The 25,188-nt window shown below is 39.1% G+C and overlaps 1 protein-coding gene across 1 annotated transcript in view; it reads right to left on the reverse strand.

Moving 5' to 3' along the window:
• LOC120514374 (ATP-binding cassette sub-family D member 3) overlaps positions 1–25,188 on the reverse strand; it is a 78,840-nt gene that overhangs the window by 10,582 nt on the left and 43,070 nt on the right. Inside the window, exons 9-19 of the mRNA XM_039734709.1 lie at positions 21,290–21,432; positions 15,775–15,844; positions 15,616–15,685; positions 15,205–15,302; positions 14,930–15,021; positions 13,966–14,057; positions 13,781–13,853; positions 5,554–5,617; positions 3,275–3,352; positions 3,121–3,186; positions 2,930–3,019 (exon numbers count right to left, since the gene is read on the reverse strand). Coding sequence (XP_039590643.1) covers positions 2,930–3,019; positions 3,121–3,186; positions 3,275–3,352; positions 5,554–5,617; positions 13,781–13,853; positions 13,966–14,057; positions 14,930–15,021; positions 15,205–15,302; positions 15,616–15,685; positions 15,775–15,844; positions 21,290–21,432 — 936 coding nt within the window. The remainder of the gene's footprint in view (positions 1–2,929; positions 3,020–3,120; positions 3,187–3,274; positions 3,353–5,553; positions 5,618–13,780; positions 13,854–13,965; positions 14,058–14,929; positions 15,022–15,204; positions 15,303–15,615; positions 15,686–15,774; positions 15,845–21,289; positions 21,433–25,188) is intronic.

The following is a 25,188-nucleotide window of genomic DNA, read 5'->3' on the forward strand; positions in this document are numbered from 1 at the left end:
CTAAAAGACAACAAGGCAGACCATATTGGCAATGCAGCGGTGTAAACAATGTTAGTAACAGCATTAATAACAGTGCTAAAATAAGGAGTTTTCAGACATTACTAAAAAAGTAGACCGATGAGGCTTTTCTGACCTTGACTGGTATATGAATGTAGACTTGTATAACTTATAGAGAAGTCTCTGCTTCCAATAATAACTTTATTTATCCTTAAAACTTTAAAGAGGCCCGGATCTTGAAATTTCCATGCACACCTAGGGGTTGCAAACACTATTAAAAACTATTTAAAAGGTAAGCCATTTACCACTTTGTATGCGATAAGGTGGATGCATAAAGTCATAACCATTTTTAACAGTAAACCACTGAAAGCAGCCAAGTGGCCGCTTGAGTGTTTTGCTGATGGATCCTTATAATAAAATCCAATTTCAATACGTGCAATGAATTAAGTTGGCTACATACACACTGAAGTAATTGCCTTTCTTGTAAGTATTGAAACATATAGCACATTGGGCTGGGCAATTCTTCTTCTTTCGGCTGTTCCCATTATGGGTTGCCACAGTGGATCATCTTTTTCCATATCTTCCTGTCCTTTGCATCTGTTACACCCATCACCTGCATGTCTTTTCTTACCACATCCATAAACCTTCTCTTAGGCCTTTCTCTTTTCCTCTAGCCTGGCAGCTCTATCCTTAACATCCTTCTCCCAATATATCCAGCATCTCTCATCTGCACATGCCCAAACCAATGCAATCTCGCCTCTGTGACTTTGTCTCCCAGCCATCAAACCGGAATTGACTCTATTTTACTCATTTCTAATTCTGTCCATCGAAAAAAATCTTATCATGATAATTTTTTTCATATCAGTCACTATCAATATATATCATGATATAAATTAAAACACTATTTCTGTCAAGCTTAAAGGTTCCTTCTGACTCCTAAGTGAGATGTAAATATATGTTAATTTTGGTTTAAACATGTATTTTCTGCCAGAAGTTGAACACTGTATTTCAAATAAATCAAAGAGGTATATATAAGAAACTAAAATCTAAAGTGCACCAGTCAAAAGCTTCAAGTGTTACAGGAGAGCTCAAACAAAATACACAACTAAATTCTTTGGTAAATTCCAAATGCTACTCCTGTGCTCACAGCTGTGTGTGTCAACCAAACCTGATGTGGCTGTAACTCTGCTCCAGCCAAATGATCAGTTCAGCAGGGTGCTATTCTCTTTATCATTGACTTTCCGTATTGCTTGTCAAAACATCGATGGAATGAGTTCTATCGACTTGTATTGACCATGTCTTATAATTCAATCGAGGAAAAGTTATTTTGTGAAAATTATCTTTATTGTTTTATCACTCTATCCTAATGGCATATTAGGATTTGACTGTAGACCTTTTTATCATAGTTAAAAAAAAATTAGGTTAGTGCTAAAACTATTGGAATTAAACTTCTTAAGAATGAAACAATCTGGAACTAATAAGTGTATAAGTGTTAAGGATAATTTGTAGGTACCAAGAAAGGGAACAACACTTTATATTGGTTTTAGAAACCTCAAAAAAAAAAAAAAAAAGAAAGAAAACAAATGAAACTGAAAAAAACTGGCAAAGCAGCACATTTACTTACCAGTAAGGTAGTATAATCTACAGTCTCATATTTACAAATATATTTTAGTCTTGTTTTGACAGTGCAAATCAGACTGTAAATTTAAAAACAACTAACATGAATTAATCAATTAGGGGACAAAAACACTTTCTCTGAAATTTTTAAAGAATTAGGAGTTGGAATATAGATGCTGATTATTCAGATTATCTGGATCTAATTTTTTTGGGGGAATTTGGTAATGCAGCATAACATTTAAATAATTAAATCTTTATATTTAAAATGTTAACAAATCTTGGGAAGGTACATTAGATTGTGCTGCTACCACACATCTCCAGACCTCTGTGAAACAATTCTGGTCATTGACAACACTAAAATTGTTTGATTAACAGTAAATGTGATCATTTGCTTAACTTTGACCTGAAATAGACTTGTGCCATGTAATGGTTTTACTGCCGTCTTATGTTTTCTGCTTCTGGGATAACACTAGGCACAAAGTTGGAACTTGGATAAGATGAATAAATGATTAAGAAAACGGATAAGTGGATATAATTAAAGTTAAATTTGATGTCAACAATTTCACTCAAGTGTTTATATTCTGAAGGAGTACCCTATGAATAGTCAAATGCATAAGAAGCAAAACTACCAAAACCAAGAATCTACTGTTTACTGAATAAATTACTTATTGTAACATGACTTAATACAAGCATTTTATGGTTACCCTATTACTTTTAAAACAAACAACTAGTCTATAAAAGGTCAAAGAGTACCTCACTGTCCAGGATAGCATCTTAAAGGCATAATATTACTTTTCATCATGACATTTCAACACTAAGGTTTGTCATGAAGGTGTGCCTGGGAACCGCCTTCCTGGCTATGGTGAGGTAAGTAATTCCAGTCCTGGACAAGAGGGGGTGCTAAAGCTAACAGCACAGTATCTTCCCCAGTACAATCTATGGAAGATTCATGGCTCTGCCTTGTGCCACGGGGGAGACTCTGCCTCTTTTGTTGCCGGTGACTTGAAAATCAGGCAACCAGAGGGTCAGGAGTCAGACCTTGACTGGTGAAAGAGGAAGATCCCACGACACAGGGAGTCTAACAAGAGCCATTTTTCAATTTTCATTTTGCAGCTGCATGGCTGTATTTTCTGTTGATATTAAATGGGGTGACCCAGCTGATGACCCAGTTTTTAACCTGCCCACAACAATTTGTTTTTCGGCCATGTTACAGCTTTAACTTGATTTGTGCTTTATTCTAAAACCTTCAAAAAACAGAACCAATTTTAATAAATAAATTGACAACTTTATCACTACCAGCTTGCTTATTGGGCACCTGATCAGAGATTCCTTTCTGCTTCTGATCTTCTATGGTGTCTGGGTAAATGACCTGATCTCGTAGCGTACCTAGTGTCATATATGGTCTCTGTGAAAAACAAAATATTCAATTCGACAAAAGTTAAAACAATCTGTTTATTTTTAATGGCATAAAAAGACGTATCTGTTAAAAAAGAAAAAAAAAATTACCTGTGGTACATAAAAAAGCTTCCCTCTTTCTGGTTTTGTTAGGTGTCCACCAAACAAAGGCCACAGCTAGGAATAAAACAGACAAAGAAGTTTTCATAATGAAATTAAACAAGGACGTTAATTTCAGTTTTTGCTCTGTAATGTTAAAGCTTACCTCCCCAAGAATACGGAAAAGTGAGCTCTTTCCACAACCATTGGGGCCACAAATTAGAACATTTGTGCCAGATTTCACCTAAAATTAACAAATGATTAAATTCATTAAATTATTACTTGTGGAATAACGTCTCTTCTGCATTTAAACATGCAAATAAAGGCAACTCTGCACTAGTTGCATTGACACTACAATTTTGACTTTGGTGTCAATACCAACTTTTGGACCTTAGTAATGGTACTAAAATGTTATTGAAGCAAAAAATGGACACCCACCACCCACGCCCTAGCATTGTGCCCTGTTACAATTGCACACTTATTCAATACATCTCACTAATGCCGGTTGCAAAAAATTTCTATCCCATGTCCATCTGCTCCCACCTGCCCACCTTAAGTTACATTCTTCAGATTGTGGTTGGATTAAAGAGGGACTCACACATTTTCGAGTACATCTGTATATAACTGTTTTTACCCTTTTTCAAGATGCAGTTGAGAATTAAAATATTGCTATTGTTTAAAAAAATAAATAAATGAACAGATAAAAAGGGTGACAAGATGTTCTCTTTTTCCCAGCTATGTCCAGTTTTTCAGACTTTAAACAGTTCTTTCGCTGATATTTATAAAATACCAAAAACTGTCTAGGATTTTGTCTTGATTATTATTAGACTGTGTAAACAAACAGCAGACTTTCAGATTTTGTCCGATCCATGTGAGACACATACATGTTTAGTGGTCAGTGTAACTCATGTGCAGCACAGGTGACAGTCTGAGTTAAGTGAAAGCTTGGAGGACAGGGTAAGGCCATGTTCCTATTTAACACCAATATAAAAGAACAAAATGTGCTCCAAATGCCAAAGTATACTGTACATTTGCAAACAAACAATTACATTTTTAGTAATAATAATACCCCTGTTTTCGATAGGACGTAATTAGTGGGAAGCCAAATATGTGACCGGGAGAGCAGGCTGTGCGACTTAAACTTTACGTGTGCTCTCAGCAGCACAAAACGGCTTTAAAGGAACAGAGGTCATTTGCAGAAGTGATAGACTACTTGGTGATGCTTGCTTTAATACATTTCTGAAAGGTATAATTTTCAGAAGTATTTTTAAAACAGATGTGGAATTCTCATGGAGGTCTTCATTTCTACTCCACATGTTGTCAGTGTCTACAGCACCAAAACAGCACGTCAGATGACGAAAGAAAAAAGAGCTGAGCAGAAGGACTTTCAAAACTACTCTTTACGTTCTCGAACTGCTGGTACTGTGCCATTTTAAAAATTGGGTTTTTGGGTACTTTCTCAGTACCGATATACTATGCAACCCTACTTACCCAAAAAAAAAAAACACTTTTAAGGATTCTGCAAGTCTTTTAATAGTTTACTAAGTAATTAAATATAAACTAACATTTAAAATGATTGGATTGTTCAATTAGAAAAATTAATAAGGATCCATTGTATATGAGGACATGAGTCAAGTTTTGAAAATATCCCTGACACTTTTATAAACAAAATCTGGTCACTTTCATAGATAGATGCGCTTTGGTGTGCAAACTACTAGGGCAGGCATTTAAATATGCACCATTCACACACACTCCTGCAAAATCCAAGCCGATCTCAGCACAGCATACCATGTCACTAATCCTGAACACATGAAAGTAAGTTGGTACAGGTATGAAGTAAAGAGAAAAACAACATCACTCCAGCCAGCAATCACTATTGTGCACATGACTTACAACTGTGCCTGCAGTGATTCATTAGAAACCTCAATTAAAAAAAGTGTGGTATAACACACGCACACTATTGTTTCTTACTTTCTGATTGTATGTGAATTTTTAGTGAAGCCGTTACTAGAATAACTTTATATAAGCTTTTTTTTTTTTTTTAATATAAAGAGTTTTCTTAGATGTTCATCAACAATGACTGCCCTACTGGCATCAGAGGAATAATATTGACTTGTACACATCCGTTCACTACTATTACATTTTAGTCCTCTCTGTTTAAAAAAAAGACTTGGGTCCCACAGGAATGCAGATCTGTCTACAGCACCAAAACAGCACGTCAGATGACGAAAGAAAAAAGAGCTGAGCAGAAGGACTTTCAAAACTACTCTTTACGTTCTCGAACTGCTGGTACTGTGCCATTTTAAAAATTGGGTTTTTGGGTACTTTCTCAGTACCGATATACTATGCAACCCTACTTATACTCTGCACAGTAAAAACATATTTTTAGCATATTTCATTCTTTGCTTTAAATAGATATAAAGTTAACTGCATTTTCTACCATACCTCAAAAGAGAGATCTTGAATGAGAACATCACCATTAGGAGTTACTAAAGGTGTGTGGTCAAACCTGAAACAGACAAATATTTCCAAGTTGTCAGAATGATGACTCTGCAAGACAGTACTAGCAAAGAGGTACTCTCAAAAATAATAATTACCAGTAATACTAAAAGACAAGGCAGTAGACAAATTCACCTTTAAAGTAACAGCTTTAAATTATTGCTTAAACTGTTTGTAGCAACTAGTAAAACCATGCTTTTCATTTAATGTCAAGTTAAATATAGATAATCAGAAAAGCTGACGGATAATCATATATAATACAAGGACTGGGTGCATGATACCCAAAGAGAGCTGGAATCTATAATGACCCAACCATAGAAATTTTACATTCAATTGTTTCTGCCTCTGTGCAGAAAGAGGGCATTTTTGTCATCACCGCTTACTATGAGAGCAGTTTAAAAGTCACAAATTTTACTGCAATCTTCAGGAAAGGGTTTCAATTAATTGACCTCACTTTTGTTCTCTGTAATTATTTTAGGTTTGCTCTTACAGAAGTGTATACTGAAATCCTATTACAAATGCAAGTTACAATAATACAGAACATGCAGTATGTTTCAGTTGAAGGAAAATGTAAGATTTAAAAACAGAGACACGCAATGCAATGGTTAATTCGTCAGCCTCAAGTCTGGTCAATGTCAGTATGAAGTGTACACATTATCTTCATTGGTTTTCTTCAAGTACGGCTGTTTCCTCTCACATTCAAAAGATTTCATGTTTGTTGTTCATTATTGACTTCAAACGACAGGACACATTTAGTTGTAGGAGTACACATAAGATAAAGGAAAGTTGCTGGTTCTCCACAATCCTGTAGTGGAATAATTTTCAGAAAATTGATGGATTGATTGATACATAGTTTAAATATTTTTCAACACCAAAAATACTTTTCTATGAGAGAATGTATAAAGCAAAGGATATCATTGGTGAATTCAAATACATTTTTCAAGCATCTAAGAAACACAAAAGAAATAGATGGTTTATCATTGTGTAACGGTGTTAACAGACTGGAGGGAGCAAAAAGGTCTAGAGATTGGGTTGGGGATGGACCACTACAATGAATGGATTACATGGTGCCACCATTTACGGTAGACTACAAAAAGAATTTCACTATCAGGCGCTATTGTCATACAAACTTCACCTCTGCTGGAAGACCTGAATATCAATAACAAATGTTACACAGAAAAGGCGAGTGTCCAATATCTATACTAATAAAAGGCAAAGCCCTCACTGACTGACTGACTCACTGACTCATCACTAATTCTCCAAGTTCCCGTGTAGGTAGAAGGCTGAAATTTGGCAGGCTCATTCCTTACAGCTTCCTTACAAAAGCTGGGCAGGTTTCATTTCGAAATTCTAAGCGTAATGGTCATAACTGGAAGCTATTTTTCTCCATATACTGTAATGGAGTTGAGCTCATTGGCCGTGGGGGGGCGGTGTTTCGTGTGACATCATCACGCCTCCCACGTAATCACGTGAACTGACTGCCAACGCAGTACGTAGAAAACAAGGAAGAGCTCCAAAAAGCGCTGAAGAAAACATGCATTAAACAATTGAGAAGGCAGTGAAACAATAAGAAGCGAGCGAGTGACACGTACAACCATATTCATGAGTGCAGCTACTTCGGAAACAAAGCACGGTGTAAACCTAAAGTTTAAATTAAGTTCATAGACAGGCTGCCGCTGGCGTTTGTCATGCCGGCTAATGCGGGATACAAGTTTAATGAGAGGACGCAGGATATAAACGAGAGTTTTGATCACTTTGTAACTAAGTTAAAATTGCTGGTTAAGGGCTGTGCTTAGGCAAATTCCAAGAGACTGTGTTTGTGGGGGGATTGACAGTTAGGACGGGTGGGGGAGTCACGTCATCATCTCCCCTCCCATTCACCTCATTTCGCTCTGAGCTGAGCTCCGCAGCTAACGCAGTCTTATGGAAGCAACTTTGTGACGCTGCCACCAAATACTCACAGAAAAATCCACAAGTTAATACACACGCTGTCTCTAGAGTTTCTCCACACTCTGAATCCTCCAGGCACTACTTACAAAAGGTTACACTGACAATCGTGTTACGTTATTTTTAAAATGTTTCCTTTTCTTAGCGCAAGCACAGCTGAGAAGCTTTGATGCATGTGCTCCATAACGCGTTAAAAAATAACGCATTTAATCACACTTTGCATTCCAAGCAAAGGGAACTTATGTCAATGCATAATTTCCTGGTACACGATTACATTGATGCACACATCAGAGCTACAAAAATGTAACAGTCAGAAGAAAGCGCGTTGCTAGGACTGATTTGAGGAATATTTCATTTCAAAAGACTACCCTACGGAAGTCTTGATAAAAGCGTGGTTTTGTGCAAACTGTGCAAAAAGGAGTTTCCATACCACCCAAGCACTTCAACCTTACGGTACCATCTAAATACAAAACATGTTACAGCGAACACAGAAACTGTGTATGCTGTTAGCACTAGCAGTAGCAGCTCGAGTACCAACAAAAGGTGTCGGCAGCCCAAACCTGATGAAATGACTGGCTTCAGGACCAAAATTAGTAAGTCAACATGGGTCAAACACATACAAGCATATTCATGAGTGCAGCTACTTCGAAAACAAAGCACCGTGTAAACAAAGTTTAAATTAAGTTCATAGACAGGCTGCCGCTGGCGTTTGTCATGCCCACGCTAATGCGGGATACAAGTTTAATGAGAGGACGCAGGATATAACCGAGAGTTTTGATCACTTGTAACGAAGTTAAAATTGCTGTTGAAGGGCTGTGCTTATGCTAATTCCGAGAGACTGTCTTTGTGGGGGGATTGACAGTTAAAGGGTGGGGAGTCACGTCATCATCTCCCTCCCATTCACCTCATTTCGCTCTGAGCTGAGCTCCACAGCTAACGCAGTCTTGCGGAACCAACTTTGTGACACTGCCACCAAATACTCACAAAAAAATCCACAAGTTAATACACACGCTGTCTCTAGAGTTTCTCCACACTCTAAATCCTCCAAGCACTACTTACAAAAGGTTACACTGACAATAGTGTTACGTTATTTTTAAAATGTTTCCTTTACTTAGCACAAGCACAGCTGAGAAGCTTCGATGCATGTGCTCCATAACGCGTTAAAAAATAACGCATTTAATCACACTTTTCATTCCAAGCAAAGGGGATCTTCTGTCAATGCATGATTTCCTGCTACACCGATTACATTGATGCACACATCAGAGCTATAAAAATGTAACAGTCGGAAGAAAGCGCGTTGCTACGACTGATTGGAGGAAAATTTCATTTCAAAAGATTACCCGGCGGAAGCCTTGATAAAAGCATGGTTTTGTGCACATATATATATATGTGGATGTATATGTATATATACTGTATATATATGTTTATGTGTGTGTATATATATATATATATATATATATATATATATATATATGACAGCAACACTCATGGCAATGACAATGTCAATTATGTTACGTTATTATTAAAATGTTTCCTTTTCTTTTCATTACTTCTTTAAAACACTACTTCTCCGTTGCAAAGCACGGGTATTTTGCTAGTTTTACATAAAGCTGGACCACTGGATGGTGAAGATGACTTGTGGTAGAATATTTCAAAAGCACAACTGGCACAGTAAATTTCTTAAACTTTTTATAATGAAGTGATATACAGTGCATCAGGAAAGTATTCACAGCGCATCACTTTTTCCACATTTTGTTATGTTATGTTCTTATTCCAAAATGGATTAAATTCAATTTTTTTCTTCAGAATTCTGCACACATCACCCCATAATGACAATGTGAAAAATGTTTACTTGAGATATTTGCAAATTTAATAAAAAATAAAAAAATTGAGAAAGCACATGTACATAAGTATTCACAGTTCATTTCAGAGCACAAATCAAGCATGAAGTAAAAGGAATTGTCTGTAGACCTCGAGACAGGATTGTCTCGAGGCACAAATCTGGGGAAGGTTACAGAAAAATTTCTGCTGCTTTGAAGGTCCCAATGAGCACAGTGGCCTCCATCATGCGTAAGTGGAAGAAGTTCAAAACCACACCGCCATCTAAACTGAGCGATTGGGGAGAAGGGCCTTAGTCAGGGTGGTAACCAAGAACCCGATGGTCACTCTGTCAGAGCTCCAGAGGTCCTCTGTGGAGAGAGGAGAACCTTCCAGAAGGACAACCATCTCTGCAGCAATCCACCAATCAGGCCTGTATGGTAGAAAGGCCAGGCGGAAGCCACTCCTTAGTAAACGCACATGGCATCCCGCCTGGAGTTTGCTAAAAGGCACTTGAAGGACTCTCAGACCATGAGAAATAAAATTCTCTGGTCTGATGAGACAAAGATTGAACTCTTTGGTGAGAATGCCAGGCGTCACGTTTGGAGGAAACGAGGCACCGCTCATCACTAGGCCAATACCATCCCTACAGTGAAGCATGGTGGTGGTAGCATCATGCTGTAGGGATGTTTTTCAGCGGCAGGAACTAGGAGACTAGGCAGGATAAAGGGAAAGATGACTGCAGCAATGTACAGAGACATCCTGGATGAAAACCTGCTCCAGAGCGCTCTTGACCTCAGACTGGGGCGATAGTTCATCTTTCAGCAGGACAACGACCCTAAGCACACAGCCAAGATATCAAAGAAGTGGCATCAGGACAACTCTGTGAATGTCCTTGAGTGGCCCAGCCAGAGCAAAGACTTGAATCCGATTGAACATCACTGGAGAGATCTTAAAATGGCTGTGCACCGATGCTTCCCATCCAACCTGATGGAGCTTGAGAGGTGCTGCAAAGAGGAATGGGCGAAACTGGCCATGGATAGGTCTGCCAAGCTTGTGGCATCATATTCAAAAAGACTTGAGGCTGTAATTGCTGCCAAAGGTGCATCAACAAAGTATTGAGCAAAGGCTGTGAATACTTATGTACATGTGATTTCTCAGTTTTTTATTTTTAATAAATTTGCAAAAACCTCAAGTAAACTTTTTTCACGTTGTCATTATGGGGTGTTGTGTGTAGAATTCTGAGGAAAAAAATGAATTTAATCCACTTGGAATAAGGCTGTAACATAACAACATGTGGAAAAACTGATGTGCTGTGAATACTTTCCAGATGCACTGTATGCATTTCAAACAAACTACACAAGCTATTAACATAATTTCAAACTTTACTATTGTTATAGATATTATTTTTTGTGCATATATACATGGTGCAGTGGTGGAGCTGCTGCCTCGCAACAAGAAGACTAGGGTTCTCATTCCAGGTACCCCCAGGGTGGAGTCTGCATGTTCTCCCAGTTTGTGTGGGTTTCCTCATGGTGCATTGGTTTCCTCTCAAATCTAGAACTGTTGAAACAGTTCCTAGTGTGTACTGTGCTAAAGTCTTAATTAACGGTGAAAAACTGCAATGAGGGAATGATTTCAACAGTGATACCATCATTTTGAAGCAATAAACTTACTAGAAAAAGCAGTAAACAGGAGCAATTCTCTTAGGTACATTTGCATGCAGTAACTGAAGGTACTCACATGGCAGGCTGCTCCAAACCTCTTGGAGAGCTTGCCATAATTCAATTGGAGACTTTGGACAATCTTACTCGCTTCTGTCTCTGCAAGTAATACAAGTCTGAATTAATGATGATAAGATTAAGGCTCTTTGGGGGCCATACAATTTGTTACAGGTCTTGCCGTTTCTCTTTTCACTGTAGATATTTATTGTATTATTTTGTTATTGTCATGCTGCAGAGGCAAACACTGAGACTAACTGGGTACTTAATGGATTGCATTGCATGATGGATAAGAATCTGCCTATAATTCTCAACAGTGACAGGATCATCAAATTTGATCAGATCACCAACTCAATTTGTGGAAATGCAGCACCAAAACTGTTGGGAACCACCACTTTCATCTATGTACCATTCTCTAGCTTTTTAGTGGATAAACTGCCATCTATTAGAACATAAAATGTTGATCCATCAGCCCAGAGTACCTGCTGCAATTTTGCTGCACTCAGTCCTTGTGTTGTCATGTGCAGATGGGTTGTTTGGCTTTATTTGCACCTCTGACGAATGGCAGTTTGGTCACAACTCTGCCATGAAGACCACTTCTGATAAGATTTTTCTGGACTGTAGATGGGTGTACCAGGGTCACAATGGTTTATGCCCATTCTGTGCTAATAACAATGCTGGATATCTTCTGATTGCTTCGATAGCTCATTTAAAATGGCTGTCTGCAGCAAATATTTCTGCTTGGATGAGACCCCGATAATGCAGAATATCTTCTGATTTCAAAGAAAATTAAGCTTGATGTATTTCTTGTTTTCTTCAACCAGTTTCTTTAGCTGAGGACCATCTTGTTCCTGGTCCTCAACTTTACCCATTTTGTGTCTGCTTCTGCAGAAGAGCTTGGGCAGAACATTTAAAAATGCCTGTCTGCCGCAAAACTTTCTGCTTGGATGAGACCCCGACAATGCAGGGACCACCTTGTGTTTAGTGGCTATGTTCACTTTTGCCATGGTAAAAGATTTTGCAGGTCAAATGCCTTGAATCAAAAGCAAAAATTACACTTCAATCATATAGTGAGAGCTTCATTTCATTTCAAATCTATATTGGGGATGTATAGAACCAAATTTTTTCACCATCTAAATGCACATGGACTCATTTGTACATACTGTATATACAGTTGTGCTTGAAAGTTTGTGAACCCTTTAAAATTTTCTATATTTCTGCATAAATATGACCTAAACATCATCAGATTTTCACTCAAGTCCTAAAAGTAGATAAAGAGAAACCAGTTAAACAAATGAGAGAAAAAATATTATATTTGGTCATTTATTTATTGAGGAAAATGATCGAATATTACATATTTGTGAGTGGCAAAAGTATGTGAACTTCTAGGATTAGCAGTTAGTTTGAAGGTGAAATTCGAGTCAGGTGTTTTCAATCAATGGGATGACAATCAGGTGTGAAAGGGCACCCTGTGTTATTTAAAGAACATGGATCTATCAAAGTCTGCTTCCACATTCCACAACGTTGCTGCTCATGTGCAGTTTGCTAAAGATCACGTGGACAAAACAGAAGGCTATTGGAAGAATGTTTTGTGGACAGATGAGAACAAAATAGAACTTTTTGGTTTAAATGAAAAGCGTTATGTTTGGAGAAAGGAAAACACTGCATTCCAGCATAAGAACCTTATCCCATCTGTGAAACACTGTGGTGATAGTAGCATGGTTTGGGCCTGTTTTGCTGGATCTGGGCCAGGACGGCTTGACTTCATTGATGGAACAATTAAGTCTGAATTATATCAGAGAATTCTAAAGGAAAATGTCAGGACATCTGTCCATGAACTGAATCTCAAGAGAAGGTGGGTTATGCAGCAAGACAACGACCCTAAGCACACAAGTCGTTCTACCAAAGAATGGTTAAAGAAGAATAAAGTTGATGTTTTGGAATGGCCAAGTCAAAGTCCTGACCTTAATCCAATCAAAATGTTGTGGACCTGAAGCGAGCAGTTAATGTGAGGAAACCCACCATACATCCCAGAGTTGAAGCTGTTCTGTATGGAGGAATGGGCTAAAATTCCTCCAAGCCGGTGTGCAGGACTGAACAAAAGTTACCGGAAACTTTTAGTTGCAGTTATTGCTGCAAAGGGGGGTCACACAAGATACTGAAATCAAAGGTTCACATACTTTTGCTCACAAATATGTAATATTCGATCATTTTCCTTAATAAATAAATGACCAAGTATATATATACTTTTAGGACTTGAGTGAAAATCTGATGATGTTTTAGGTCATATTTATGGAGAAATATATAAAATTCTAAAGGGTTCACAAACATTCAAGCACAACTGCACATATATACATACTGTTTGATATGTTACAATGTTTCACGTTTTAATTGGCTGTTCAGAAACCTTACAACTTATGTGTAGAAATTGTCCTTGAATCTTTTGGTGTCAGAACCAAAGGTCCTGTATCATTTGCCAAAAGGCAGGACTAAGAAATGTGGCTGTGCAGAATGGCTGAGGTTTTTAATTATCCTGTTTGCCTATCTAAGGCAGTGAAGTGTTATAGATGTCATGAATAAAAAGCAGTGGGATGTCAGTAATATTCTGCATTGCCTTTGCCCACCTCTAAAAAGTTTTATATAAACAACCTAAGAAAAATGTGAAAGTAAAATATATATAATCTTACTTGATAATTTTGTCAGCTTTAATAATTTCTCCACTGCCTGGGATCAAAGGAACTGAATTCAACACTTCAGAACCTAAACAATAAAGGCAAAAGTATATTAAATATATTTGGTTAAACTTAAGAAACTCCTTATCATACTAATTTTTACAAATGATAAAACAGGTATAAATAATGTTGACTTTTACCTTTATCTTGATTGGAAACCATAGTGCGCTCATATTTGCCAGTGTTAAGGTCTTTCAACACCTGCATCAGTTCTGTGATGCGAGCAGTAAACCTTATTTTAAAAAAATATAAATAATTGCAATTAAATATTTTATGCAAATGACAAGTAACACATTAAGATATCTGATGAAAAAATTATCAAATACTAGCAGACCTCATGCGCTTCGCTGCAGTCGCTGTAGTTGGAATAATTATGTAACTACATGCGATTTATAGAGCTTCTTTATATACAACATTTTTGGTTTGTCCTCCTGGAGCCAAAATATATAAATTTTGTCTATGACTAATTCGTGAACATGCTACATAAAAAACAGAAACAGGAAAAACGGCAACACCGCCAGGAACACCGGCACACAGCGTCTACTAAACACTAAAAAACACTAAGTAGAATCACTAAAGGAAAAAATACTATTCAGTAAGTACTGCGTCTAGTAAACAGTAAATCAGTAAAGGATAGAGGACTAAATACTAAGGAAAAAGAAAGGCAAGACAGCTTTAGCTGCGGAGCTCAGCTCGGAGCGAAATGAAGTGAATGAAATGAGGTGAATGGGAGGGGAGATGATCACGTGACTCCCCCACCCGCCTTAACTCTCCATCCCTCCACAAACACAAAAACACAGTCTCTCGGATCCCAACTCTCCTTTATATAAATCAGTAAAGGAGAGAGGACTAAACACTAAAGAAAAAGAATGGCAAGATCACGTCAGCTGTGGAGTGAAATGAAATGAATGAAATGACATGAATGGTAGAGGAGATGATCACGTGACTCCCCCACCTGCCTTAACTCTCCATCTCTCCACAAACACGAAAACATAGTCTCTCGGATCCCAACTCTCCTTTATATGTATAGATAATAGGTAAGGTCAAAGGTGAAAACAAAAAATACAGCTGTGTCAGAAATACTTTTCAATTACTATACCTTACCCAGAGAGCCTTGTCATTTCCCTTCCAGCCAGTACAATTCTTCCAAGAGCCTGGGACATACGAAGTAGCATACGGCCACTCTGATAGTAATCCTGGGAAAAAGAACCAAAAAAAAAAAAAGGGAAAAAAGGTTATTCTAATTTGTATAATATAATAAAGCCTACTGTATGCAAGCAACAGAGGCTTAAATTTGAATTGACATATATATGTCAACAATTATAAGTATGTTACTATATTAAAAGAAAAAAAGGTTTTCATGAAGAAGTGGTTCCTACCTCAAGTAGTTCTGAGTGTGTACTCGTCAAATGTCTTGGATGTGATAAATTTAGGAATGGACGGCTAACCACCAGGTAACCAACAACTGTGGCAAGGTCTTAAAAATATATAACAAACTTCAAGTTTGTTTTAAGCAGTTCTATCAAACATTTTGGCAGATTAAAGAAATATATAAGTTAAACAATTGATAATACTTTTTTAATTTCTGCTTCAGGCAAATAATTAAAACACTTTGCAGTACTAATACATAAAACGGCTTGAATGAATAACAACCTTTATGCTATAGTAACAATTAGGCAAAAATAATGCAAAACAGACAGCAAACAAAGCAGTGGCAGAATTCCTTGTAAACCTGGTAAACAATATAAATATGAATTAATAAAAAATACCTTAAAATACCATATACTTACATTTGGCAATTATACTATCCACAAAACCCATAGAGAACCGAAAGAAGATAAAATTGTGCAAGTGGTCAACCTACAAATAGGAGAAAAAAAAACTTGTTTTTGTTAAAATAAATGGAAACATTATACTGTTAAAATAGCTTATTTAACAAAAATTCTTACCAGTTTCTTAAAAGTAGAATAAATTGTTTGTTTTTCTCTTGCATTTCCATTATAAAAAGCAATCTCCTCACTAAAAAAAAAAATTAAATATATTTTTTGTAGAGGGTTGAATTTAATTCAAAATATTCAATAACTTGGCTTCATTTCTCCATCAAAAAAACAAATGTAAACAACAATATAAAGCAGAGTAAAAGACCATGGCAACATGGTGGCATATTAGTCAGTGCTCCCGTGTTGCAGTCTCGAGAAAACTTTACTAAATTTCCAAAAACAAATTTTGCTAACTTCAATACAGAATTGTGTTAAATACAGAGTACTTAAAATAACCTTGTTCTATTAGTATAAAATATAAACCACCTGCTTAACACCCTACTTGGAATTCTAGCCAAAAAAATCTAACATAGTAAAGCAGAGGACTTTAATCCATTACCTAAAGCAGCCTATCAACATGGCAAGGTAATCTGGTAATGCATAAAGGAAAACATCCATAAAAAGCATCTTCCTGTAAAAATACTTTAAGCATCCAATCTTTATTTTGTTCTTTGTGTTAGGAACTCCACAGTATATCAAAACATCAACAGTCCTATACTTGAATTTTACATGAAAGGACAAAAGGAAATACAATAAAAATAGCTTTCATGGTTTATGGTACTGGTGAATAATAATCTCTCTATTATAAAAAAAAAAAATCCTGGAAAGGAAAAGCATTATGACAATACGTGATCTTCTGGGAAGACACTTAGAGCATAAACAATATCAAATAACATTCAGTCGTGTAAAGGGACGTAGCACACACAGATCCTGTGCTCTCAGCACCGTATAAGGACAATCGTTCCGTCAATGAAAGAAGAAGAAAGGGCAGCAACCCGTGAAAAAAGGCAGATAAGAGATTATGAAAGCAGTGGAAGAAGGCTCAAACAAACAATGGCGCAATACACATGCAGAGAAAGGTAAAGAATATGAAAGCAGTAAAACTCGAAAGTATTGTAGCATCCCATCCAGGTTGAAGCCTTTTTTGTTTTAAGTGACTTTTAGGTCCGATTGAGGGAGGGCAGAGTACAGCATGGAAAACTGATGGACATGCGTTCAGTGACAACGCAAGCAGCATTATAGAGCCTGAGAAAGAGATTTAACCATGCCCAGGGCCGGAAATAAAGGACAAGTATTGTGTTTACAATGAAACACGAGACAAAGCAGTGAGACATCATTTAAAACAAGTCCACGGACATCTAACCTAGCAGTTGTTAGATTGCTGTTGGCGGTCACACTTCATGTGATCCCAGCTCTTAAAACAACAAGAGACAAGCAAAACACGCAGCTCACCAGCAGCAAAAAGCCTGCCGATGATCAGAATGCTTCTCCTTAGCATGCGTTCAACCAAACTAACCCTCGCCCGCCCCTCCCCCCCTGTATACCTCACAATGCGAGCGACAGAGATGCAAATTTGGCAAAAAGGAGAGCTGCTGTACACAGGCAGAAAGAAGCGTGGAGAAAACAGACTCAATAGCGCTGGAGAGACAAAAAACAAAATGAATAAAATTAGGTGCAAACTCAGAAAATAAGGAAAGTAATTATTAGCCCGGAACAAGCGGAATTGAAAAACAGCACATCCAATCCAGACATTGGTGCTATACACATGCAGAGCAGGTTAGAGATTATGAAAGTAATGATAAGTAATTATCAGCCTGGAACAAGTGGAACTGAGAAAAAAAAAAGCATGTCCAATCCGGACGTTGGTGCTATACACATGCAGAGCAGGTTAAAGATTATGAAAGCAGTGGAATTCGAAAGGCTCAAAAAACGCCGAGATACACATGTGGAGAAAGTTAAATATGAAAGTAGGAAAATTATAAAGTATAAAAAAAAAATAAAGTACAGATCTCAGGAGCGTAAACAAATGGAAATTATTACTCAAAAAAGGGAAAGTAATCACCACGGACCAGGTGTTATTGAAACAAAAGCAGGATAAAGTGAGGACAGAAATAAAAGACAAGAGTAGAAAACAAAGTAAAACGTCATAAAGAGCTTAAAAAACAAGGGGCCAAACACATGCAAAGCAGGTTAGAGATAATGAAAAATGGAATTCAAAAGACTCGTAGAAACACATGCAGAGCAAGATACAGAATATGAAAGCAGAAAAAAATGACAGTGTCAAAACAAAGAAAGTAAACATTGCATTAGCGCAAAGAAAGAGAAAGAGAAGAAGAAAGGCAAATAGAGATCGAATATATGGACATAGGTGATATATCAGAAGTATGTAAATATTGTAAGGCTTTGAAGTTTAAGTCAAGAGAATTTCAAAAACGGAGTTTACCTCACATGCATTTATTGGTTACTTTGCAAAAAAAATGATGTAGATCGTTTTGTCTGTGCTGAAATTCCATACAGAAATTATGACACAAAGTCATTAAACACATGTCTCACTGGCCTCACTAAAAAGATTAATATTCTTGCCGTTAGACTTTAACCCTTGTAAGTTTTAACTCTAAAACAGAAAGTCATCTACCACGAGCCTCCCGCATATATTCATCCAGTAATGGAGGGTGGTGATGGAGGGTGTCTGTTCACACAGCATTTGCAGTGACAGAGCAAGCGGAATGCGGGTGCGTGAAGCGTGAGAAATAGAAAGCGATTTGCGTGCTGCCTTTCTTTATGCTTGCTGTATATTAAGATGTAATTCAAATGGCTGAAATCAGAATGTGCTGGTCAACAAAATGAAAAAATTTGACCTTGATATTTTGATGAATCTTGACGTTATAGACCTCCCAGAGTCCAACAATATTGTTTTTTGGAATTGTGTGAGTATGTGCATGCGCGTGCGTGCATGCACATGTCTGTGTGTGTGTGTGTGTGTATAAACACGATAACTCAAAAACCCAACTAGATAGATGGATGAAATTCGGCCTGTGGTTGTTACACCACAACTGTAGACCTGTATTAACATTTGGGCCAAATCCATCACCCGGAAGTGGTACTTTACCTGAACACATACTCGATTTTTTTTTATTTATGTAGCTGCAGAGACGATTTATTCAACTTTACTTTTGCAATAATTGTTCAATATATTATTAATTTGATTTGTTGTTGGTGATTCCTTAATGTACATAATATAAAAATATAATCATTGTCTTGCGGCTTACTCCTCAAATACCCATCCCCATATCTGAGTATAGAAAAAGTCTAGGGGAGAGCAATCCCGGTTTTTGAAAATAAAATGGCACTAATCAAGAGACTGACTAGGTCGTCATACAAGATCAGCATATTGTTGCTGACCAATCACTTTTGCTTTAAAAACATTGTTTAACAATGAAGCGATACAAAGAATAGAGAGTCTGACAAGTGATGAAAAACTAAACCTAATAAGTTTTTGTATTTATTCCATATTTATTAATTTATCTTTTTTAGTTTATATTCACAACTCAAAATACCTGATATTGTGAAAGTAATCCATTAGCAGAATTATATTTTAAAATATTTGTCTCCTTTTTTCAATGTTTTTTTCTCTCTCTCAAAATAGATAATTGAAACATCATATTCTTTTTGTTCTTATCATCAGCCTTATAATACATATTGCATACTAAGGATTTTTTCTGCCTTACATCCGAACCTGCTGTGGTAGGCTCCAGGTTTCCTGTAATCCTACTCTGGATAAACAGGTTTAGATAATGTATATGTTGTTTTTAATCTCAGACACTGTCTCTGTTGTTTTATGCCTGTCCATACTTTTATCTATCTATCTATCTATCTATCACCTGCTCATTATGGGTTTACTGTTCTTATGGTGGGCTATTCAAGACTCACTACCCCTAACCTTGACACTACATGCTTGTTGTTCTTTGTTTCCCTCAATATAGCTAGGTGGGGTCTACACACGGATTCAAGTCTAAGAGCTCTGTTCTTCCTAAGCCTCTGTGATTTTCATGAGAAAATATTTTAAAAAGTATACAATTGTGTAAAATTGTTCATATTCAGTGTCTAGTTTTGATTATGCTTGTTTTTATCAGACAAAAACAAAACCAGATAGTTAACCAGGCAGTGTAGTAAGCTTCCACTAACATTAAACTCATATACAAATCTGTAAAGTGTACAGTTCTCTCTGATTGTGACATAAAACTAACTCCGTAGGTGTTCCATGCCATAATTACTAAAACTAAAACTGAAACTAATATATATAAAAGTAAAATAGAAATGTCTTTGTGAAATAAAATCTAAACTAAAACTAAAAGTACATGATGAAGGAAAACTAAAACTAAAATGAATTTCCAAGTAAGGTCAGAAAAAATATAGAAATAAAAACTAATATAAAAAGGCAAAACTATAATAACCTTGGGTGGGACATTAGTTGCAGGAATATATAAGTATATATTTGTAAGATTACACATTTAAGGCAAATTGGTTTTATTGTTTTTCCACCATTGTAGATGATCACACTCACTGTCTGCATCAGCCATCTGCAGAGAGCTTTGCAAGTCTACTGGCAAGACCAATTCCTGATTTTTTTGGGGCTTTCTTAACCCTACTATATATAGAAAATTCAGGAAACACTATTATACCCCCAGGGCTTTACTGATCTCTTACTTTATTGATCTTAGTCTGTACCCAACATTGTTCTCATCACTGCTTTAAATTTCAGATTCAGGAAAATGAACCTCTTGTCTACAGGGAAAACAGTCAAAGCTTACCACAAAATTTGTACAACACTTGTAGTGGAAAACAAAAAAGAGACAATGTGCAAACTCACAAATCAAGAGAAAGGCCGCCTTCAACAAAACTATTCTAGAAGAGAGTATCTCATCTGTTCTTAATAGTTTATTTATGATTCTAGCACAAGTGAAGAAAACTATGTGCTTATGCATTCTGGGGAAAAGCTTATTTATTAAGAAAGAGCACTCCTGTTATAATGGATTTATGTCACTTCCCAACAAGTTCCTTTGCATTCCTACTACATCCACAACAGCAGAGCATTATAACATCTTGCAATTATTAACACTTTTGTTATTTCTGGCAATTCTCCATATATTTTGGAACTCAGAAAATCAAGCACTACTAATTCAATTCAAAATTGATAAATTAATCCAAGATTACCAGCAGTTCTTCCAGAACTTTTTCAAAAACAATTATAGAGCTTATCAGAAATGACAAATCTCATACATATTAAAATGCACGTTGGTCAACTAGTACCTGCATAAGTTTCAGAGTCATAATTTTTTCATTACAATTAAAAATTAATCAAAATACATTAAAAAAGAAAAGCCCCGCCTTTCTTATTATGTAAAACTAGACTGATTATATATTATCTTAACAGAGCATACCTTTGATACATCTGGGGTAGAACCTCTTTCTGAGTGGCACATTTTATTTGTTGGTACAAGGACAGATAAGAAATGAGCAGAAATATGTTTTTGAAAATAAACATCAGATATTTTTAAATTGAAGAGCATCTGATTCAACACACTTCTAACATGGTTTTGACATACATAGGTAATTCTAAATTTTTTAACTCAAACTTACTCACCTATTGGTTATGAGACGTGAGTTTACATATCTGTATTCCCCTTCATATCTTTGTTCAGTTACTGTCATTTTTCCAATGGGTCTTCTTAATCTTGTCAGGATTAATCCTGAAATGATCAGATATGCCATCATACTGGCAGGCCCCTTAAAAATAAAATATAAAAATAAATTCACAGGCATCAATGGCATTAACATAGTGAAACTGTATGTGAAGAATACTCTTGACAGTAGCAGTAGTAGAGTAAAATCATTCTCATATCAGTTTTTTTTTTTGCAAGGGAAAGAATTTCAGGAAGCACTACATGAACTAACCCCTTTGAAACTCATCATGTACCATTTGATTAATAACAGCAATGAGCCATATATTAGAGACTAGCCAACCCGCGGCGTAGCATACGCCACATAATCAGGCCGCTTTTTAAATGATTTTTAAGCACAGAGGAAAAAATAAACATTTGAAAAATCCGTAATTTAATAACCACCAAGAAAAGTAACATTGCAACAATGCACGCTACGAACCAACATACAATTGTCCGTGACTGAAAACCGGAGGAGCAATGTCGCACTTTCTCCTTCCAAAGCGAAGGACAGGGTTGAACGGCGCTCGTTCAGTACGCACTGCCCACTTATGTGCCCGCCCTACCCTACCTGAGTCGCTTTCGTCTGTGTACAGTCCACACGCACCTGTGAGTCACGTTGACTGTTAATTTTCCAAACACCACCTCAGTCGGTTTCCACGTTGATTTTTCATTGTTCTTTGCGGTTCCGGCTGCTTTTTTTTATATATATAATCCACCAAGTCACTCGACCATGAGGGGGGCTTTACAAAGGGCAGGGACATAATCAAAGTGAGCATATGCCCACACGTACTGGGAATTTCTCGTTCGTGGGGAACAATTGGAAGCCACGGTCTCCATCACGAATGGGGTTCAACGGATTACCCACGCCTCCCCGCGCCGGGTAGACACACGTTGATCCATTCAGTGTAGCGCGCGTACAGTACCGGACATACAAGTGCATCACATCACCTGTTAATGCTCAATCTCACGTGGCTGAAAGCCACTTGTCCCTCTAAAATTTGGACACCGACGCTGTTGGGTCGTGTAACTATTTAGCAGGCGGGAGTCTCGTTCGTTTTCGGAAATAACAAGCCAAATCACTCCACCAACTAAGAACTGCCATGCACCACCTCCCACAGAATCGAGAAAGAGCTATCAATCTGTCAATCCTGCCCGTGTCCGGGTGAGGTTTCCTGTGTTGAGTCAAATGAAGCGAAAGCCTCCACACCTGGTGGTGCCCTTTCGTCAATTCCTTTAAGTTTCAGCTTTGTAACCATACTCCCCCCTGAACCCAAAGACTTTGGTTACCCGGTTGGCTGCCCGGGTCATGGGAATAGCGCCGCCCGGATCGCTTGCTGGGGCCTGCATTGGAGAAGCAGGTGAGACGGTAATGAAACAGAGGCACAGGGCTTATTGGTTTTTAAAGACTGCTTCCTTCATAGGGTTTTAACCAATGCACGGAACGAACCAGAATCGGTGACAAAGGGCAGCCCTGGCGGAGTCCAACTCTCACTGGAAACGGGCTTGACTTACTGCCGGCAATGCGGACCAAGCTCTGACACCGGTTGTACAGAGACCGAACAGCTCTTATCAGGGGGTCCGGTACCCCATACTCCCGGAGCACCCCCACAGGATTCCCAGAGGACACGGTCGAATGCCTTTTCCAAGTCCACAAAACACATGTAGACCGGTCGGGCAAACTCCCATGCACCCTCCAGGACTCTGCTAAGGGTGAAGAGCTGGTCCACTGTTCGCGACCAGGGCCGAAAACCACACTGTTCCTCCTGAATCCGAGGTTCGACTATCCGGACGGACCCTCCTCTCAGAACCCCTAATAGGACTTTTCCAGGGAGGCTGAGAGTGTGATCCTCTATAGTTGGAACACACCCTCCAGTCCCCCTTTAAAGAGGGGACCACCACCCGGTCTGCCAATCCAGAGGCACTGTCCCGATGTCCATGCGATGTTGCAGAGCGTGTCAACCAAGACAGTCCTACAACATCCAGAGCCTTAAGGAACTCCGGGCGTATCTCATCCACCCCGGGGGCCCTGCCACCAAGGAGTTTTTTAACCACCTCAGTGACTTCAGTCCCAGAGATGGGAGAGCCCACCTCAGAGTCCCCAGGCTCTGCTTCCTCATTGGAAGGCATGTTAGTGGGATTGAGGAGGTCTTGAGTACTCCTCCCATCGACCCTAGCCCCGAGTCGAGGTCAGCAGCGCACCATCCCACCATATACGGTGTTGACACTGCACTGCTTCCCCTCCTGAGGCGCTGGGCCGGTGGACCTGAATCTCCTGGCCGGCCGTCCGAAAGTCGTTCTCCATGGCCTCTCCAAACTCCTCCCATGCCCGAGTTTTTGCCTCAGCAACAACCGAAGCCCCGTCCCGCTTGGCCTGCTGGTACCTATCAGCTGCCTCCAGAGACCCACAGGACAAAAAAGTCCTATAGGACTCCTTCTTCAGCTTGACGGCATCCCTCACGCCGGTGTCCACCAGCGGGTTCGGGATTGCTGCCACGACAGGCACCGACCACCTTGCGGCCACAGCTCCGGTCAGCCGCCTCAACCATAGAGGCACGGAACATGGCCCATTCGGACTCAATGTCCCCACCTCCCTCGGGGCGTGGTTGAAGTTCTGCCGGAGGTGGGAGTTGAAGCTACTTCTGACAGGGGCCTCTGCCAGCCGTTCCCAGCAGACCCTCACAACACGTTTGGGCCTACCAGGTCTGACCGGCATCTTCCCCCACCATCGAAGCCAACTCACCACCAGGTGGTGATCAGTTGACAGCTCCGCCCCTCTCTTCACCCGAGTGTCCAAGACATATGGCCGCAAGTCCGACGACACAACCACAAAGTCGATCATCGACCTGAGGCCTAGGGTGTCCTGGTGCCAAGTGCACATATGAACACCCTTATGCTTGAACATGGTGTTCGTTATGGACAATCTATGACGAGCACAGAAGTCCAATAACAAAACACCGCTCGGGTTCAGAATTTCTAGGCGCAGCCAGGGTGTTGAAGGGGTCCGGTTTGGTGGACTCAGGATTGGGTCACTGCTTTTTGCAGATGATGTTGTCCTGTTTGCTTCATCAGGCCGTGATCTTCAGCTCTCTCTGGATCGGTTCGCAGCTGAGTGTGAAGCGGCTGGGATGAGAATCAGCACCTCCAAATCCGAGCATGGTCCTCAGCGGAAAAGGGTGGAGTGCCCTCTCAGGGGTTGGAGGAGAGATCCTGCCCCAAGTGGAGGAGTTCAAGTATCTCGGGGTCTTGTTCACGAGTGAGGGAAGAATGGAGCGTGAGATCGACAGGCGGATCGGTGCGGCATCCGCAGTGATGCGGGCTCTGCATCGGTCGGTCGTGGTGAAAAAGGAGCTGAGCCGTAAGGCAAAGCTCTCAATTTACCAGTCGATCTACTCTCCTACCCTCACCTATGGTCATGAGCTATGGGTAGTGACCGAAGAGCGAGATCCTTGAATACAAGCGGCTGAAATGAGTTTCCTCCGCCGGGGTGTCTGGGCTTTCCCTTAAAGATAGGGTGAAGCTCAGTCATCCGGGAGGGGCTCAGAGTAGAGCCGCTGCTCCTCCCGCATCGAGAGGAGTCAGATGAGGTTGCTCGGGCATCTGATCAGGATGCCTCCTGGGCGCCTCCTGGTGAGGTGTTCGGGCGTCAACGGGAGGAGGCCCGGGGAAGACCCAGGACAGCTGGGCGACTATGTCTCCCGGCTGGCCTGGGAGCATGGGATTCTCCCGGAAGAGCTGGAAGAAGTGGCCGGGGAGAGGGAAGTCTGGGCCTCTCTGCTTAAGCTGCTACCCCCGCGACCCGACCTCGGATAAGCGGAAGAGG

The sequence above is a fragment of the Polypterus senegalus genome, chromosome 14, assembly GCF_016835505.1.
Source record: "Polypterus senegalus isolate Bchr_013 chromosome 14, ASM1683550v1, whole genome shotgun sequence".
Classification (NCBI taxonomy): Eukaryota; Metazoa; Chordata; class Cladistia; order Polypteriformes; family Polypteridae; genus Polypterus; species Polypterus senegalus.